This window comes from Chenopodium quinoa, unplaced genomic scaffold (assembly GCF_001683475.1).
Source record: "Chenopodium quinoa cultivar QQ74 unplaced genomic scaffold, ASM168347v1, whole genome shotgun sequence".
In the NCBI taxonomy this organism is placed as follows: Eukaryota; Viridiplantae; Streptophyta; class Magnoliopsida; order Caryophyllales; family Amaranthaceae; genus Chenopodium; species Chenopodium quinoa.
This window is the reverse complement of record NW_018742205.1, coordinates 5,671,097-5,690,204: the sequence shown is the minus strand read 5'-3', so window position 1 is coordinate 5,690,204 and position 19,108 is coordinate 5,671,097. Positions and strand designations below refer to the sequence as shown.

The 19,108-nt window shown below is 33.9% G+C and overlaps 2 protein-coding genes across 3 annotated transcripts; one reads left to right on the top strand and one right to left on the bottom strand.

Annotated features, from left to right (window-relative positions):
* The first annotated feature begins 6,093 nt into the window (after nucleotides 1-6,093).
* LOC110732545 lies at nucleotides 6,094-10,079 on the top strand. The gene is made up of 3 exons (XM_021912502.1): nucleotides 6,094-6,550; nucleotides 7,346-7,494; nucleotides 7,616-10,079. The coding sequence occupies exons 1-3, from the start codon at nucleotides 6,393-6,395 to the stop codon at nucleotides 7,666-7,668; spliced, it is 360 nt and encodes a 119-aa protein (XP_021768194.1). The 5' UTR covers nucleotides 6,094-6,392; the 3' UTR covers nucleotides 7,669-10,079.
* Nucleotides 10,080-12,450: 2,371 nt separating this feature from the next.
* LOC110730535 (putative pentatricopeptide repeat-containing protein At3g08820) lies at nucleotides 12,451-17,990 on the bottom strand. 2 transcript variants are annotated; one of them, XR_002513081.1, is made up of 3 exons: nucleotides 17,775-17,990; nucleotides 13,488-16,716; nucleotides 12,451-13,382 (listed from the first exon to the last, which is right to left on the bottom strand). XR_002513081.1 is itself a non-coding variant. In XM_021910347.1 (3 exons), the coding sequence occupies exon 3, from the start codon at nucleotides 16,345-16,347 to the stop codon at nucleotides 14,926-14,928; it is 1,422 nt and encodes a 473-aa protein (XP_021766039.1). In that variant the 5' UTR covers nucleotides 16,348-16,360; nucleotides 16,484-16,716; nucleotides 17,775-17,989; the 3' UTR covers nucleotides 12,451-14,925. The 2 variants fall into 2 exon arrangements, 1 of the variants encoding a protein (XP_021766039.1); XM_021910347.1 differs by having other exon boundaries at nucleotides 12,451-16,360; nucleotides 16,484-16,716; nucleotides 17,775-17,989.
* Nucleotides 17,991-19,108: the final 1,118 nt, after the last annotated feature.

The window sequence follows — 19,108 nt, the reverse complement described above, 5'->3', positions numbered from 1 at the left end:
AAAACTAAATTATTATGGGAAGTTGAATTTTTTTTGGAGAGATAGAAAACTATTTTTTGGGGAAATAATATTTTTGGTAAGGATTTTTTAAGAGTTGATCAACATTGGCATGACTCGCTTCCCGACCCGATCCGGCCCGAAATAGGGTGGGTTTAGACAAACCTAAAAATGCATTTTTAGTTAAAACTCGAACCGGGTTCGAAAAAAGCCCAAAACCCGCTACTTTTCTACGGGTTTGGGCACGAGAAATTATGACATGGCCCGGCTCTACTCGATTTTTTATCACCTCTAAATTTTTTCCGTTAATAATGTGTAATTTTTCAGAAAATTTTATTAAGTTTTTATCTCGTTCTTTTTATTATATCTTTATGTTCTTCGGTAATGCATGTTTTTGTCAAATACAAACATGTTCTTTGTCAAATACAAGTATGTTCTTTATGAAACACAAGATGTTCTTTCCGCCTTTTTTTTTATTTATCCGGGTGTATGATGAGCATTGTACACCCGTGTGTATAAACCACGGATTACAAATATGTATTACTGTGAAGTTTGGATAAGTTTTTAAAGATAAAAATGTTTTATTATCAATATACTTCAAATATTTTACATATACAAAATTAATCTTAACTTTTACTTTGTAATACATATCTTATAATTTGGTACTTTTTCATCCTAAAATTCGTTTTAAAAGTTCTTTTAATAAAGATTCATTTATAATATATTTAATTTTCTTACAAAAATAATAGAGAATTAGTGAAAATAAGTTTAAATCTTGAAAAATAACTTTTGTTTTGATAAAAATTCTTTTAGTTCAGTAAAAATAATTTCAGTTCAATAAAATATATTTCAATTCAATATGTCTAAATATCCTGCATTCAATCCAAAAAGTTTATCCTAAATTTTTATCAATCATTTGGGCATCACCTGGATACAAAATTAGTATACCAATAAATATGGATTAACGCCATTGTAAACTGTCTACTGAAGTAAATATGACCTAGGATACGTGGACACTTCATTCAGTTGTCTTGTCGTGTTCATGTCGGACACCGATACTCTTTCGATACGCGACGTAAGACATACTTAATGTACTCAATAATATTTGGATTTATAATTTTAAGGTCATTTTATCATTTTTTTCCGCTTATTGAAATAATATAATATTTTTACGATAATACTGAATAAATTGTCAAATTCTTTTTTCCATTTAAAAAAAAAGGTTGTCACATTCTTTTTTTACTAAACTTATTGTATGAATTTTATCATGTTGTACTCGTGTCGTGTTCTATTTTGAGATTGACGTTTTTCTGTATCCGCATTCGTATCCTTATTCGTATCAATGTCCACTGCCCGTTCTTTTGCAACCTAGCATATGATATAAAAACTCAAGTGGAACTATTTTAGAGCTTAAATAAGGGAGATGTATGCCACAAATGAAGTCTTACACGGCGCATTTCTTGAACATACATAATACTGATTAAGTAACTTTAGTTTTACACAAAGGCCATGTCATTGGTATCAGAGCATCACCCAATGTTGTGAGCCTATAAGGTTTGAACTTATTAACAGGTGCAATGTAAATCCTGTGACATGATCTACATCGAGTATAATCACAAAGGGTCAACATATATACAAAGGTTGAACTTATTAACAGGTGCAATGTAAATCCTGTAACATGATCGAAATCGATTTATAATCTCAAACGGTCAACATATATACAAAGGTTTGAACTTAATAGGTGCAATAAAGTGCGCAACATGCACGTCATTAATTGTGTACTTCAACACAATCATGAGTACAAAGGATCGATCGACACCATACAATGAATTAATCTTCCCTAATTGGATATTATGCTATCAATGAACACGGTGTTGGGAGTGTTATTTACGTGCAGCACACCATCATTGTTGTGCTTAATGATAGCAAAATCATAAAATAAAATTATAATAATCTGTATTGGTTACTACATAAAATCTTAAGTACCAAGCGACGCAACATACTTTGAATGAGGACTAGCCACATTTGTTAGGTTTATGATCGTATCATAAGATTTTATATCTGGATACAGACTAGATCGGATTTCAATCATACATATACAATCATATATCTTGAAAATTTTAACTTTTTATTTATTTTGTATGAATAATGATCTGAAATCGTAAGCTTACCCATTAAAATTAAATCGATAAGACTTATGCTTTATTTCATATATCTTGTATGTATGTGTGCATAAAGAAAGTGTCTTATATGTCTTTTGGTCTCCTTGCACCAAATTAAAGGATGAATACAATTTGAAGCTTTTTAATTTGCAAATTCTTATACAAATAATATACTTGTATAATATGTGTATAAAGTGTATAGTTGCACATTGGATAATCAAATTACTCAAATTAACTCTTGTTTTTTCAGACAATTATTATACAACAACTTAACCACATCATAAACTGATTAATAATATGGGTAGGGAAGATTAAAGAAAAATAAAACATAATAACATAACTTAAACACCACTAAATTTAATTATGACAAAACATAAACTTTTAAAAATGCTTTGATTTCCCATGCAAAGTAACATTCTCAATCCATGCAAATTAAAGGCCTCCGATCAACGATCTAATTATACTCCTCATCATCCTCATCGGATGCCTCCTTGTTCAAGTCAACCACCCTACGAGGATGCTCCTCGATAGTAGGCAAGGCGCCGAGGGTGAGTCCTACTGAGGGTGCCGGTGGAGCTAGTGTTGGTGGTGATAGTAGCAATTGGACCAAGTTGGCGGCCTCAATTTCACGCTCACGCTTTAATTGGATATGGAACAATTCAACGAGTTGGGGTGGTGGATTACCATCGTGGGCTCGTAGGTTGACCGCCTGCCACGCCTCCTGGGAAGAGACACTGGGTAGTGGCTTAGTATGGATGTACGTCATATGACCACGCAAGTCATATTGAGAAGCAAACCTAGCATTGCACTGGACGCAAGAAAAAGTTTGCGTCGCTGGTGTTGGTAGTCGTGGTGGTGGGTATCGGGCGTTGATTCGGCTGGGTGGACGGCTTCTCTCTCCCTTCGATTGGGGCGAAGCCAGGATTTCAAAGTCGTAGGAAGAAACGATTTCTTTTCCTTTGCCCTTATCCATCGATATCCAACAGGGTTATTAGAGAGAGATGCTCTCGCTAGCAAAACAATTATTTGTGACAGTAATAGTATAGTACTTCAAGGGTCTAAATGTTGACATTTTTATAGCATTTTTGGTATGATTTTTTACCTTAAAATGAATTTGCTAGGTTCATTCACTTTATCAAATTATGTGAATTATTTTTATAAATGCAAGAAAATATTAATTTGTTTTTTTAGAACACTTGGATAAGGGTGGAGATCCAAGGGTTATTAAATTGTTATCCTCGGACGGTTAGAGTGAGGCCAGATAATTAATAATAATACAACAATTGTACAATAATACTTTTACAGATACTATCACATTGATTATTTTCTTTGATTATTATTTGTACTTTTAAGGTAATATGTATCATGTTGATATGCAAACCATTGGTGTACATAGATGTGTACACGATTTCCTTCCATAATTGTAAAAGTAGCTTTGGAGGAAAAAACTACCGTTTAAATTTTTTTAATGCTAAATAATCAATACTACAGTATATATTAATTTATATAACATGTTAATCTGATTTAATGTATTTGATCATTTTAAGTTATATTCTATTTGTCTCATATTACTTGCTCCATTTTAATCAATAGATTGTCACAAATCTTGAACAAATGAGATGGTAGAATGAGACCATATAGTGAAAGTAAGAGGTTAACTTCGGACCTTCGATGATTGAGTATGAAACATATTCCTAGGCCTTAACTATAAACTTGAGTTGGTCCACTAGTATGGTATTGAAGCTAGTGTGACACAAAGGTCACGGATTCGAATCTCATCCACCCCTCCTCTTTCGCGCTATGTTGCTACTAATCTCAATTGACATTGCGTATTGGTATTTTGTATGACATAAATCAACTTCGTGTTATAATCAAATGTCTTCAAACTTAAAAGTACGGAGTAACTACATTTGAATTTTCTGAAAGCTTTCTTTCTTTCCTTTTTTTTTTTTTGTATGATTATTTCTTTCACAAGATTTAAATTAATAAATAAAGCTATTTTTCCTAAAACATCTTAAATTCATCAGGTCCATGGATAGAAATTTATGGAAGGAACTTCAACATGGTTTTACTAAATCTTTGTCTTCCTCGATAGTTGTCCACAAAAATATACTTTAACTTAAGCAAACAAACAAAAATATACTCGAATACTTATTATTCATATATTTTTGTTAAAACATAGCAGGAAATTTTGATGAGATTCCTGTATTCATGTAAACTGATCGAAAAGGTACCTCATGAAAATTTCCATTTTTATCTTTTAATATTTTTCTTTTCCAATTTTTCCGTGTTTGAAACCAATTGCACCAAAAAAAAAAAAAAAGAAAGAAACCAAATCAATGATTTCAAAGACTTCAACCAACATAGTAGCTAGGATCTTGTCAAAAAAAACATAGTAGCTAGGAATTAGAAATTTTTTTGAGGATATAAAAGTATGGAGTACATAAATTTTCTCTCCATTTGGAGATACGAACCTTTTGTAGTAAATTTTAAAATTTGATACTTTTTGATCTTAAAGACTGATGCCGCGATGATCTCTTCAGATTAATTCAAAAAATTTGAAACGATAAGTTTGGATGATAAGTAGTTGATTAGTAACAATCACTTCTTTCCTGCAATAATAGTTTATTTTATACAAAAATGGACTAAAAAGAACAAAGCTCAGATGCGCTCTAGCATAATCATAATCTGATGAAGGTTAGACAAATGGTGGCGGACCCAATCTGCCACGTTAGGCGCAAATTTCTTCATAGCTTTATTGCACCAGCCGGAAATCGAACCCGGGTCTATTCTACCACTAGACCACTGGTGCTTAATTAATATAGTTGAGCATAGATTCTACTAGGAACTATGAACTTAACGTGTGTATAATGTATATAATGTAACAAGCTTTGTGTATATACAACAGAAAGAGGCTAGCACTTCATTATTTGATAATGTTTAATATTGTTACATTTGTTTAACATTATCAAGTGAAGTTGTAGTTGTCCAAGTACACATATGTTTATACGGGATGATCTGAACAAGCAAATGTATATTAGAGGTATTTGGTTATATCATAGATTACATACTAAAGGAGCGTCAGAGTATTTGAGGAGGCAAAATATTCAATATTTAAGCATATCTAAATATTGTAAATAAAATCATAAATAAATGATACTTGGATGTATGGTGATTTAACAAATTATAATTGCAACGACCGTGACAATTCATATACTTCCACGATAAAAACTACTAGTATGACGAATTCAACATTTGATTAAGATTCAATAAAGTGCGAGATGGGTAATTGAATTTACTCCTTCTTTAAGCAATTTGATCTTGAGGTTTAGGAGAAAAGAAGATAAAGAGAAGAGGAATACCCGCGCATTAGCCCAAATAAATGAAAACTGATTATATTTTTCCATTAAAAATTTGCAGTTTGCAACTATTTATAAGTATACCATTGATATACACAATTACATACATCTTAGATACAAGAATACATAGTATAAATTTATCCTATCAAACCTACGAAGTACTCCATAATTCTATGTATAACTTGAGGTTTTTATGCTTGAGTAACCCATGTAATTCTACATGTAATCCTTAAGATAAGATAGCATTATTATTACATGTAATTCTTAAAATACCGTTATTTGTACATAATATGAAAACAAATAAAATAAAAATAAAAAAAATAAATTGGTAGTTAGAGAGAACAATTATACCACATAGTTTAGTGGAATTGATGGGAACTCACGTTATTACTTTGAGGTCAAAAATTCAACCCCCTACCAACTACATTTGCTTGGGAATAGGGAAATTCCCTTACCTACTCCTCTACTTTCAGGCGTTGACTTGCGAAGGTGGGCTGACCGCTGACATAACTTGTGAGGAGTGCCGATTCAGCATAGTCCTTCATTTTTTTCTAAAAGAAAAAAAAATATTTAAAACAAACGAATCAGAAGGAAAAAATTCTAGTTGGATCTTGGATGTAAAACCGCAAAAGGTTGTCACTTTATCAATTGGCAACTGGATATCTGCTGACCCTGCTTTGCTATACAAAACGACGTCGTTCTATATAATTGACTTCAAATTTGTAAAAACCCTTCTCACCGAGAATCTCTCTTGCTACAATTGCTTCCATTTCTCATATCTTCCTCCTTGATTTTCTCCTCTTTTATTATTGTAAAAGAAAAAAAAAATCAGAAAATAATTGAGTAAAACGCAGAGAATTAGCAGTAAAACGACATGCAAAACGGAGGCAGTAGCAGCAACGGCGGCAGAGAGGCGCGGCAGCCGTTGTCGGAGGTGGTGGCCGACTGTGTGATGCGGTGGTTTCAAGACACTCTCAAGGAGGCTAAAGGCGGCGATACTAATATGCAAGTACTCCCAGAGATGTCCAAAAGGTCCTTCCTTTTTTTTTCATTTTTTGAGATTTTTATGGATGCCCATCATTTTAGATTGTGTTAATTTTATGAGTTTAATTGTGGGGTTTTGTTAATTTCGTGAATTAGTGATGCTAGTTAGTGAATTTGAATATGCCCTAAAGGTTTGATTTTTAAATTTATTTTTTTGGGGAAATTTTTTGGTTCAATTTAAAAAATTTTGTGTTATTTGGTGATTTTTATGGATGCCCATCATTTTTTATTGGCTGAATTTAATGTGACTGTGGATTTTTGTCAGTTGATTGATTTGTTTGTTGACTATTGTGATTGCACAACTTTGCATTTTCTTTGAATTGAATGGATAAATTCTGGGTTTGTGTCAGCTTTTTGAGTTGTATGGGATCCTTGTGCTTGGGGGTTGATTGTTCTCTAATGGGGTAGTATTATGATTTTAGTTGTGCTTGAGTAATAAAATAAAAACATTTAGATTCCTTTAAACTAGGGTTTGGTTGGATCCTTAATTTGAATTGGAATCAGAATATGTTAGTTCTTCTTTTGCTCCTTTGTTGAAGCACTAGCTGGTACTTGAGTGTGCTCCGACATGAAGTGGGCGAATGATTTGGCTAAATATTAGGGGTGTAGTTATTTGTATAGCTTGCTTTAAAGTTGTAAAGATTATTATTTTTTATTATGTGCATAGTCCTTTCTTCTTCCTAGGAATACATATCCGAGCAGTTTGAGGCTCTCTTGTCAGTAAGAAATTAGTAGAAGCAGCTAGAATTGATGTGAGATTGTACTCAGTGTGCTTTTTATAAGTTGCTTCTTGATAGCTTTGGTTTGTGCCATGATGTTGCTTATTTGTTTGAGATCATGTCTCACTATTTATGGGTTTCAGGCAAAAGTATGGATGTCAAAGGCTTCTAGGGTAAGATCATCAGTTTGGAGAGTGGGCGAAAAGCACCCTGGTAACCTCCTCCTTCATCCCCTCCCTTGAAAAAAACCTGACTTTTCTTGTTCTTGCTCACTTATATCATTCTTATATTTTTCCCTTTCCTTATTCTGATTTTCTGTCTGCGGTCTATTTAGGCTATAACGCAAGTGATTCAGATTCTGATGAATTGATGGGCAGAGGACAATGACTAAGTTTTTCGGACATTGGTAACTAAGTGAGTTTTAACTACTTTGGCACTGGCCTTCTAGTTGAGACTTTATAGGTAGAGATATTTCTTTTTGTATTACAACTTTTTGTATGCACACTTTGTGGTGATGGTGTATGATATATTTCTAGTGCAATTTTTAATCATGATGTCTGATTAATCCATTGTATTTATATTGATTGCATTTTTTTCGACTTCTTGCTCTTCTTTTGCTTAAGCTGATTTGGTCATCTTATATAACTTTTTCAATCAAATCATTAAACCTGGACTCTCTCCAAACTTAACCTCTACTTCGCTCACCTCAAACCCTAGAATAAAAGGAAGAAAAAGAGGGGAAGAGGGTCAGATAATGGTCTTGGAAGGGATTGGAATGCGTGTTGAGTAAATGTGAAAAAAAGGGAGAGGCCTTCAGAGGGCACTAAGATATCCTTATGGTGCTCTTCCTTGGAAGGGAGAATGTAGAAGGGGCAACAATAGGATAAATTTGGAAAATTGGGAGTTGGTTGGAACCTAAAACTTAGGAGGCACCTGTGCTCTCCTTTGGGCCCTAAGGTGCTCCTGATGACAGGAAGAAGTTCATATATATAATTAGTGTGATTCCTCAGAAGCTGGTGTAGCCGTGTTGAAAATGAACCTAGGATTTTTTTTTTTTTTTTTTCTCTGGATCTGCCGGTGGAAGATTGATAAATGACTGTCGTGGTGATAAAGCTCATCTTCTTGTAAAATTCTTTTGGAACTCGGAGATGAATGGCTCGAGTTTCCCTCAGAGGCTACTGATCCATCTCCGCTGGAGCTTTAACAAGCTCATGCTGATAAGCAATATTCTAGGATTGGCATGTTTTTGAAAGAATCTCGTCCATCAGGAGTCTGGTGCCATGTGTGTGGATTAATCAAAGTTTTGGTAGGTAGATACCTACTTGACCCTGAATTTGAAGCAGTGACCATGTCTAGTGAGGTAAGCATTGATCATGCACTGACCCACATGAAAACAAGCATAAGTCCTTTGCTCATGGTGCATATTTTGTTGACATACTTAATATGTTAATTCCATCTTTTCAAGTTTGTATTAGCAGTTGAAAATTGTTTAGATATGGGTTGTGATGAGGAAAAGTTGGAGTATCATTGAACTGTTGCTGATAGTTTTGAACGAGTTAATAAAAAGGACCGTCATCATCAAATTTTACATCTCTTTCTTCGTTTCCGTTGCTATTTTCTGATAAATGAGGAGCATCTAAAGCTCTCCTGTTTCTTTTTCCATGGGACTCCATTAGATTGAAGAATTGAGCATAATGCATAGGGAAGAACTGATTGGAAGAAGGCAGATAAATCCTTTTGTGATGTTTATGTAACTTCCTGTACCAGCTTTTGATGCTGCTTCCATTTTGCTTGATGGTTAACTGCCTGAAGTTGGCGAGAATGACAAAAGACTCATTACAGATGCCTATATGATGAGTCAACCTTTTAGTGGATCCATCTGCTAGTATTAAAGGACATTGGTTGACATAAGTTACATAACCATTATCTCTTTAAACCACTATATATTGAGAGAGAAGAGAGCACAAGTGACCTCACCACAATCAGCTGAGCTTGCACTGTACACCTCTATTAAGTATTAAGGTCTTTCATCATGAAAACAGCATGCTTACTGTTGCTTCATGCCACCCAAGTAGAGAACTCAAGTTAGCCTGTTTAACTACCAAATTTTCCTGATCTTGGATTACATCCAGCCAAACATAGAAGTATAGAATCAACCCTAAAACTGTGAACGTTCAAATCTCTATCAATTTTTTTGATGTAGTATTATGACCCAAGAAATGATTGATTCCCATCTGAATTGAAATCATATCTTATGGAATCTTCCTATTCTATTTGAGTAAACAATCTTGAATTTAGGATCTTAATACAATGTTACAAGCATACCATCCCAGCTATATGATTCTGTGATAACTATACTTCGTATCAATCAATTACATGTATTTTTTCACTAATTAATTTCTTATACATTTTCTGTATTTTAAAATTGTTTAATAGCTGAGATTAGTGGTGTTACTGGAATCTTATTGGTAGTAATGTGTTAAAGATTTCCTTAAGTTTAATCATCTGAAGAAGTATTTCTGAATAATACAAGATGTGAGATTGATCCTTGTTAGAATTTAATTTTAACAATCTTCTGCTGCACATTATCTATACTAATAATTTCAAACATTATTTATACTACTATTTTCAAATACCTTATATACAAAGCTAAAGAATGAGTTCTGAACACCTTCTATGCTCTATGATCTCTGTCCTGCTCAATGTCATGCATGGATTGTAGGGGAGGGATACATTAAAATATGATTTTTTTTTTTCCTCTTATGAAATAGCTAGAGGACGAAGTAGGGAGAATTAAATAGAAGAGAGCAGTGTGTCTATGTATATAGGAGAATAGAGGAAGAAAGTATAAAAAATTTATCGAGTGTTCCAGTTTCAGTGTATTTGGGAGAGGATCAAGCTTCTTGAAACCTTGAAAATCCTTATAATGTTCTGTAATCCACATATCATCTATCAATTTTGTCGTTTTCTTTATATTCTGCCCGTAATTCCTGTTTAATTCTGACACTCTGTCAGTGGTGTATCACTATCTTAGTTAAACAAATCTATAGGATCTTATACTATCCCTCTGTTCTTACTTCTTAAGACCCCCAGGTCCCCCACTGGTCAAAGCTCAGATCTTGATCCTTTGCCTTCCTACATGGTGGAGACTGTGGATCCCTGAATTCTTCTGTTGATACTTGATTCAACAGAGAGGCAGATGGTGCAATGTGCACTTATTTCAGTTCAAGTCTGATCTGAATAAAGAATCTGCCATCTATAGACCATACACTTTCTCCCATCTAACCAATGACTCTACCAGTAGGGCACAATAGTCTTGCTGCTTTCTAAGTAGTGACCCTAACAACTGGGTATCATACGCTTGCTAGTTTTCCATTAGCACAGTATTCTTGAGTAAAGGGTGGCAAGGGTATTCAGATGGTTATGTGGGTAATGCTAAGAGTCTTTCCACTGCTGATGCAGCTCATTGTTCCTGAAAGAATTTTTTTCTAATAATACGGGTAGAGTTGAAAGATGAGGCAAGCTACAGGCTACAATAGGGATTTGTTAGACTGAATGCTGGCTTTGGTTATGTGAGGTTTTTAGCCAGTAACACAAATGAAATTGGAAGACAAGCCGATCTACCATTTACAGACTCTTGAGCATCTACAAGACCTCAGAGAGACACCTACATTTATAATCATATTAATGTGACCCCCCCTTGTTTTGGGATCTTGGTTGGAGGTCATATTTCTGAATTCTGATCATTTATCAGCAGTGGACTAGTGGAGGTTGAAGATATGAGCTGCTTGGGCAGTCGTATACTCTTATATACAGATTTGGAATTAATGTATCTTTATGTTGTATCGGAATGACAGTAGACCAGTCAGGCAGCCACCCTCAGATTTGGGGGGGCCTGAAGCAGGAGGATCATTGGTCGAGTGCAGACTGCGGATTTCAAATTTTAATGCGAATAAAAACTCAATAGAGCTGTTTTTCTATTTTATCATCTTCATAAATGTTTGTAAAATTACCTTTCGTTAATTTTGGAAAGAAATTGTTTGAAGGAAGCATATTCTAAGCACTATTGATGTACTCCTTCCTAACTAGTAACACAAGTCACAAGTATAAGCAAAATAGTTCAAGCATATACGGAATCTCATCCTTATCCTTACATTAGAAATTCCCCTAGTGAGGAATGCTTCCTAATAATTATTTTTCTTACCTTTATATATATGCAAATAGCTTGAGTATGTTTTCTCTATCCTAACCACTAACACATTATATTCTCTATAAATAATAAGTGAATTGTTAAATGTCACCTGCATTTTGGCTTGAGTGAACCCTTTGCCTCGTCCATAAAATTACCTCATTCCACTCTTTCTTTCATTTGGCTCCACATGCACCGGCACCACTACTGCTAATACCGTGCCGTGATAGCCACCACCACTCGCCACCAGCTACCTCTATTGCCTGCCTCCCCACAAGCTATCACTCTCACCTTCATCCTTCACAATATCAATCCGAGAAATAAATCTTTATGACTCGCCTCTCTTAATGTGCCATCTTTTTCAATAAATTATCAAATACCCAAAAATGTCTAAGATGAACAATGTATAACGGTGGAATAATTTTTCTTACCAAAAAAAAAAAAAAAAAAAAAAAAAAAGTGATTCAAGTTCAGATGCGCAAATATTTCATCATTGGTGCTACCTTGTTTATCTTCTGTGGTATATAAAACTAGGTCTTTCCAAGGGTTAATAGTCCAAGCTAATTTGGAGGTTGAACGTAATTTTCTTTTTAAGTTGTATCATACTAATTGATTTTGAATTGTTGTAGCCTTAATTAATAGATGGATCTTCTCATTTTCACTTATTTTCAAAAAAAAAAAAATTAAGTTTAAAAAGATAGATTCTAAATTTCTAATAAAATAATTTCACACCAAAATTACTAAACATTTTTTTTAAGTACGTTTTGACTTTTATGGCCAATTTTTGAAAACTTTGACTACAAAGATACACTATTATGAAGATCATCAAAACAATATCATGTAGGATATTTGTGTAGATTTTTCTTGAAATGAATTTTCAAAATATATATATATATATATATATATATATATATATTTTTTTTTTACACATGTTTAATTGGGGTCAAAGATACGCATTTTAGATTGTGAAAAAAAAAAAAAAAAAAAAACAACAACGGAGAGAGTAATCAATTTGTATCTTATTTAGAGTGGGAAAAGAGTAAGTTAATAGGTTAAATGTACATAACAAAAGAAGACATTTAATGGGTAACCAAAATAAATCGGATAGGAGTACAATATTATGAAATTTTTTATAATTCCATCATACAAACTTTCACAGTGTTTCTTTCATGTAAATGTTACAATATCTAAATGATAATATTTCATACATTTATCCTACCGAAGTAAAACATATTTGTAAATATTATTTCCTCCGTCTCTTAATTAAGAGACTATTTGGGTTTTCACGGGAATTAAAAAAGTTAGTAGAAGTACATAAATGCATGTAGGGTTAGAGAGAGATAGAGAGGAATAAAAAAGTGGTTGGGAATAATTGAAGAGAGGGAGATAAAGTGTTGGAAATTGATGTCATCAGTACAAAAAAAAAGTGATAACTCATCAAAAAGAGGAGAATTCTCAAACAGTACTAACCTTAAAATAGAAATAAGCTCTTAATTTTGGGCTCCCCAAAATAAAATAAAGGTTTTTAATAAAAAGACGGAGGGAGTATCATACAAACTACCACTGCCCTGCTCGCCTGCTCGGCATAATTGCATATCTTTGTGCATAGAATCATACAAATTACTTCAACTGCTACTCTGCCGAGCCGCTGTGCACATCATCAGTTCTCAACTCCAATACTTCCAAGAGTTCCAACTCTGGCTTACCAAATATAGTTATAGTCGAGAATGCAGAAACACATTGAGTAGGCCGATACAGGAGTTCATGCAGTCGAAGGTTATCAAATCGTGAAGCATAACAAGACTATATTGCCTCAAAAAATTTATAAAAAGAGCAGAAGCATTGCACAAAGAATTTCTCTTTCGTGAATGCCTATGAATCCATTTGATAGCATTATAAATAGCTGTTCATCCTGAAAGATGTTTATATTCAGGCAATAACCAATCAAATTACTTCTACAATATTAAATTGCTAACATTAGAAATTTTCTTCTAACAAAAAGATTGGAAGTCGATACCTGGTTAAAAGTTGGGGATCTTGTGACCTGGAGAATCTGAAAATGAATGATCAAATGAAGTACCTGCCACTCGAATCTGGAACGAAGAACTATCTTCAATGTTCAAGATCGTTTGAATTGTTTATTGATACTTGATCAATTGCTCTAGGTAAGGTCTTTATTTGATTCATAATCTATACTAGTCTCAGAGGTCAGAGGCGAGCGAATCCAGCTGATACATCAATGTTTAGAAGCGCTTCCTAATAAACCTTCAAATCATCTAGCGCAAGGTTTTGTTTAAATCTGAAAAAGTAAATGGAAAAGTATCAAATAAGGTGGGGGAGTAAATGATAAAACTCATTCCGTTCTGTGTCCAGTGGATGTTAACATGCTGACCAAATGTGCTCTCAATTGGTCTTTGTTTCCTCCACAAAAAGCACTACTTCTTGATTTATCTCATCAAAACTGTAGCATTGGTCTCCCTTTATTCCTTAACTCAGAATACATAAGATAACTTACTGAATATGTTCCGATTGAATCAAAACTTCTTTCCAGTTCGTGGCATAGCATAATTGCCAAAACACGGTGACTGAAAAACACATATATATGTCCCATGCATTATTGAAGATAGGTCACCTAGCACTATAACAAAAGCAATTATGATACACCCATAATAATCTATAAAAGAAGACTTAGATATATTATCATCAAAATTTTTTTTAACCCAGAGAAAATCTGCCCCAATTCCCTGTTGGTTTCAGTCTCATATTCACAAAAGTAAATAAAAAGAAAAAAAAAGTAGAATTTATTTGTCTATGAAGTAACAAATAAACTTTCTAATATATAAAAGAACTCAAAGATTTACCAAAACTTTTAAGATCTGATAGGGATACATTATTAAATGGTTGCATCTGAAAAAAAAATGTTAGCTATTTTTAACAAATTTACAGTGAAAATGTGAGAGAAATGAGCCCTAAATCCCCCATTTCCAAGTCACCACTGGGAAATAATGCAGCAGATATAAATATATTCTGGAAAAGAAAAAGAGGGAGAGAGAACCTGAAAACATTTCAGGAAGCTTATCCAAAATTCAGCTTTATCTTCATTATCATCAACTTCATTACTCATGAAGTTTGGTGAAGTATAAAATAGAGTAAGAATCGATGTAGGAAAAAGGGGGAAGCAAGAGATACAGAAACAAAGGAATATGATCCTTAGAATCATCAGAATTTTGGTTTTAGCTTAGAGTCACAAAAAGGGGAAAGCAAGAGATACAGTAGCAAGATTTCCCATAGAAATGTTTGCTGCACAAAAAGTATTCAACTAAACATCACCTTCTTTCTTTTGCATCTGTAAAAACTTCCGCGTATATTTGTAAAGTTCACAGAGGACAGAGCTATGCTGTTTGTCTTGGTTATATTGTCATCCAACCAAGAAGTTTGCCGTATGTATTGAAACTTTACCGATAATCTTTACACAAACATGTCCCGACAATAAAGCAATGGAGGTTCGTGTCTCTTAGCACAATCGCTCTTCTAGTAATCCCTGAAATGATCTTGATTGCTGAATGACGTTTACCACAGACACGAAGGTTTAGCAGGCCTATGAAAGTACTACCATTTGGTTGGAGACCAAATTTTACCATCTGGGCAAAAAGACCAAATGCAACTTTAGCATGCCCATTCATGAATAGGCCAGACATTGTAGAAGTCCAAACTGCAATGTCTCTCTCCTTCATCTCTTTAAAAACTTTCCATGCAGAGTTAGAATTCCCACATTTAGCATACATGTCAATTATGGTTTTTCCAAGAGGAAGGTTGGCCACCACTTCTTCCCACTTAAGGGAGTTGATTGCCCGCTCTCCCAATTTCATTGCTCCAAGCCTTGTACACGCATGTACCATGGCAACAATGGCGTAGCAATCAGGCTTTACATTCTCTCTCTCCATTTCAAAGAACATGTCTATTGCTTCCTTTGCAAAACCATTTACCACATACCCTTGAATAATAGAAGTCCAAGCAACTACATCCTTTTCAAGCATTTGATCAAAGATACCCCGTGCTTTGTCCATACATCCACACTTGGTATACATGTAAATCAACGAGGTATTTAGAGCCAAATCTTTTACTAAGCCATTTAAGTTAATATACCTGTGAATCCACTCACCAAATTCAAGCGCGCCCAGCTCTGCACAAGCACAAAGAATCCTAGCAAGAGTTAATTCATCTGGTTTCAAACCATTTCTCAAAAATCCTCTAAACAAGCTCAAAACTTCCGAAAATTTCCCAACATCATGATACCCACTAATAATAACATTCCAAGAGAGTGAATCTTTCTCCGGCATATTATCAAATACTTTATGGGCATCGTATATACTCCCACATTTTGAGTACATGGACACCAGACTATTATTAACAAACACATATTTATCAAAACCCAATTTTACAACAAGGCTATGGATTTTCAATCCCGACCGATAGTCATAAATCCTAGCACAGGCTTTCAGGGCGAATGAAATAGTAAATCTATTGGGCAACAAGCTCTTTGAACGCATAGATTGGTAGTATTTGATAGCTTCTTCAAATAAGTCATTTGAAACCAACCCTTTAATAATTGTATGAAAAAGAAAGATATTGGGCTCATTGGTTTGATCGAAAATAAGTTTGGAATAATGGGTGTTGCCAAATTGAGTGTAATATCCCAAAAGGGTGTCGAGGAGGTGATTTTCTTGGCACAACCCAAGGCGTAAAAGGCGTGCATGGGCTTGTTTGAGGTGCTCAAAGGATCTGAAGCCAATGTCGAAACAGCTTTTCAGCTCCAAAGCTTTTATGAGAGAAATGGACGGTCGAATTGCTGGAGTTCCTGCTAAAGTCATCACCATCTCCTTCGAGAACCTTTCACCAATATGCATACAAAAATCGTCAGCTGTGGCTCCATTCAGATCAATTACTGTGCTTCAAATAATAGAAAAGTAACCAAAAACACACCAAACATGAGTCCAGGAGACGAAACCATACCTTGGAATTGCAAGTTGATCCTTTCATTAACAATTTGAACTAGCAAACTTTCTTATTCTCACAAAGAACGCAGAAAAAGTCAAGTTTACAATGTTCAACTCATGAAAAGAAACCTTCAAGATAAAGTATGAAATGACATTACCATTTACCAATTAGCTCCTAAGTTTCCACTTCAAATGTAAAAAAATCATCTAGAAATGACTCCAACATCAAAACATTTTAATCATCTTTACCTGCAAAAAGTTTAGCATCATTTGTTTAGAAAAGTTAGACTCAAAGACTACTGTTGAAATAATAAAGTTTGAGGGTTTCAAACGGTTATGCAACATGAAGTGGGCATTAACAGAAGCAAATTAAAAGTATTCAATTAAGTCCAATTCTAATTGAGATTTGAGTTGATGATGACATTGATAAGAACCTAGTGATTAGCAAGAATGGCAACAAGAAGCACTTTGCGTAACCAACAGGAACCTGCTTCCCATCACGCATATAAATGACGATGACAAGTTATTGCTATTCCTCTTATCCATCTAAACCACAAAGATTAAATGCTATATGTCCTACATAGTACTTCAGAAAAATTAATATCATAATGATGAATTGAACAAATGACGAGCACAGACAAGTGAAACAACTATAGACTAGTGATAACAAAGTAGGAATCCAAAGATACATCATGGCATAGGAATACTAATCAATCATCGAACGAAAGGAATCATGTATACGCCTTTAATATCAAGCAATGAACGCAAACAAGCTCATCTTGTCTTCCATTCAAACATTTCTTAAACTGCAAATAAACCAATCGGACCCTGAAACATGGTCTAACACTCTAACCAAACCAATATCCAAAACATGCTCTCTCGACTCAAAATTTAACAGTTCAAATAATCTGAAAAGTTTCAATTGCAAACCAAACACTAAATTACTAACACTCTAACCGATTCAAAAGCAGCTAAGTTGAGCCATTATCACAAATGCTCAAAGTATAAATCTCAAATAATCTGAAAAGTTTCAATTGCAAGGTAAAACCCAAATTACTAGTAATGGGTTTCATTAATTGTTAACAATTAAGTATTAGCAGCAGAACCTAGCAAATTACACAAAAAATAGCCAGTAATTAACTAGTTTAGGCTTAAATTAAACATCTATCAATCCAATTTCAAGGCATAAAACATAATCAAAACCACAAATTGACATTCTCATTATACAATACCTTAGCCAATGTAAGGGAAAAAAAAAAAAAAAAATCAATTAGAATTCGAAAGAAGTAGGCAATGAAAGAATTTACCTAGTGATTAACGAGTGAATGAGTTGAATTCGTTGAAAAGGAGTTTGAATATGCCCTAAATCCTTTCTACTCGATATTCATATTTGAGATTGTTCTTGGGAGAATTATTTTCGAAACCAATACTCCAACTTTCTTCCCATTACCGTTTCTACTTTGGATGTTTGTGGGGCGGGGTTTTAAGAGACCACACCGTTTCTGTCAATTAAAGGGTTTTTTTCTTTTTGAAAAGTAAGAAAAGTTAAACATTTTGAAACTTTGATATGTAGTATCCCCATTGTAAAAATATGGGTCAAAACTTTTAAAACTTTGACCATAAATTTTCGTTGATTTATAAGTGATAATATATTCATGTGGGATCTTATTAGAATTGTCTCATTGTATAGTTTATTAATATCAAGTTTTTATAATTTTTACGCGTATAGAAATGGAGATATATGCATTTGAAGACGTGTCTTGAACACCGTGAAAAGTCAAATGAGGCAAAAAATAAGGGACAGAGGGAGTACTAGTCAGTGTCCGAGCTATGCTTGGATTATAATATTAATATATAATTATATACTACCTCTGTTTTTTTTAGTTGACACGTTTTGACTTAGTACTATTCACACACTTTTCTTTGATCGTATTTTGTGATTTATACGTAATAAAAAATACAGTCATGTGGAGTTTTGTTAGATTCGTGTATATTTTCAAAATATCAACTTTTTATAATTTTTGGTAATCGGTAATTAAAGATATTAACGGTTGAATTTTTACATTGGCAAACGTGACTAAAGAAACGTGTCAACTAAAAAGAAACGGAGGAAATATTAATTATAAATTAGTCAATATAGATAATTAAAAAATAAGTCAATATATGTTGGTTAGAAATTGTTTAAAATACTAGTACAACATACTTTCTCTGTAAAAATAGTTTTCCGCCTATTCTCTCTCAGCCAGATGACAAACCCTAAGGAAAACCTTAATGACAACCATGGAATTCTTCCCTCAACTGAGGAGAGGGACCAAATTGATCGATCAAATAAGAAACCCAAACGTAAAATGACACATTTGATTTTTGGTGGAGATAATTCTCAAGATGAAGACATGGTGGAAGCAAATACAAGGGAAAATGTTAACCCCTCTGAGAAACAACGGGAAAAGGAGCCTATAAACCACCCCAATCTACATCAGGGAACGCTTTCTTTCCGTGACATGATTAGAGCAGGACATAGTACTGATCCTCAACAACACTTTGCTGACCTAATGGATGAAGCTGATATTTCTGATGATGAAGAAGATATTCCCGATGACATCTTGAATAATGATAGATGCCCTGTCATCCACCTCACCAA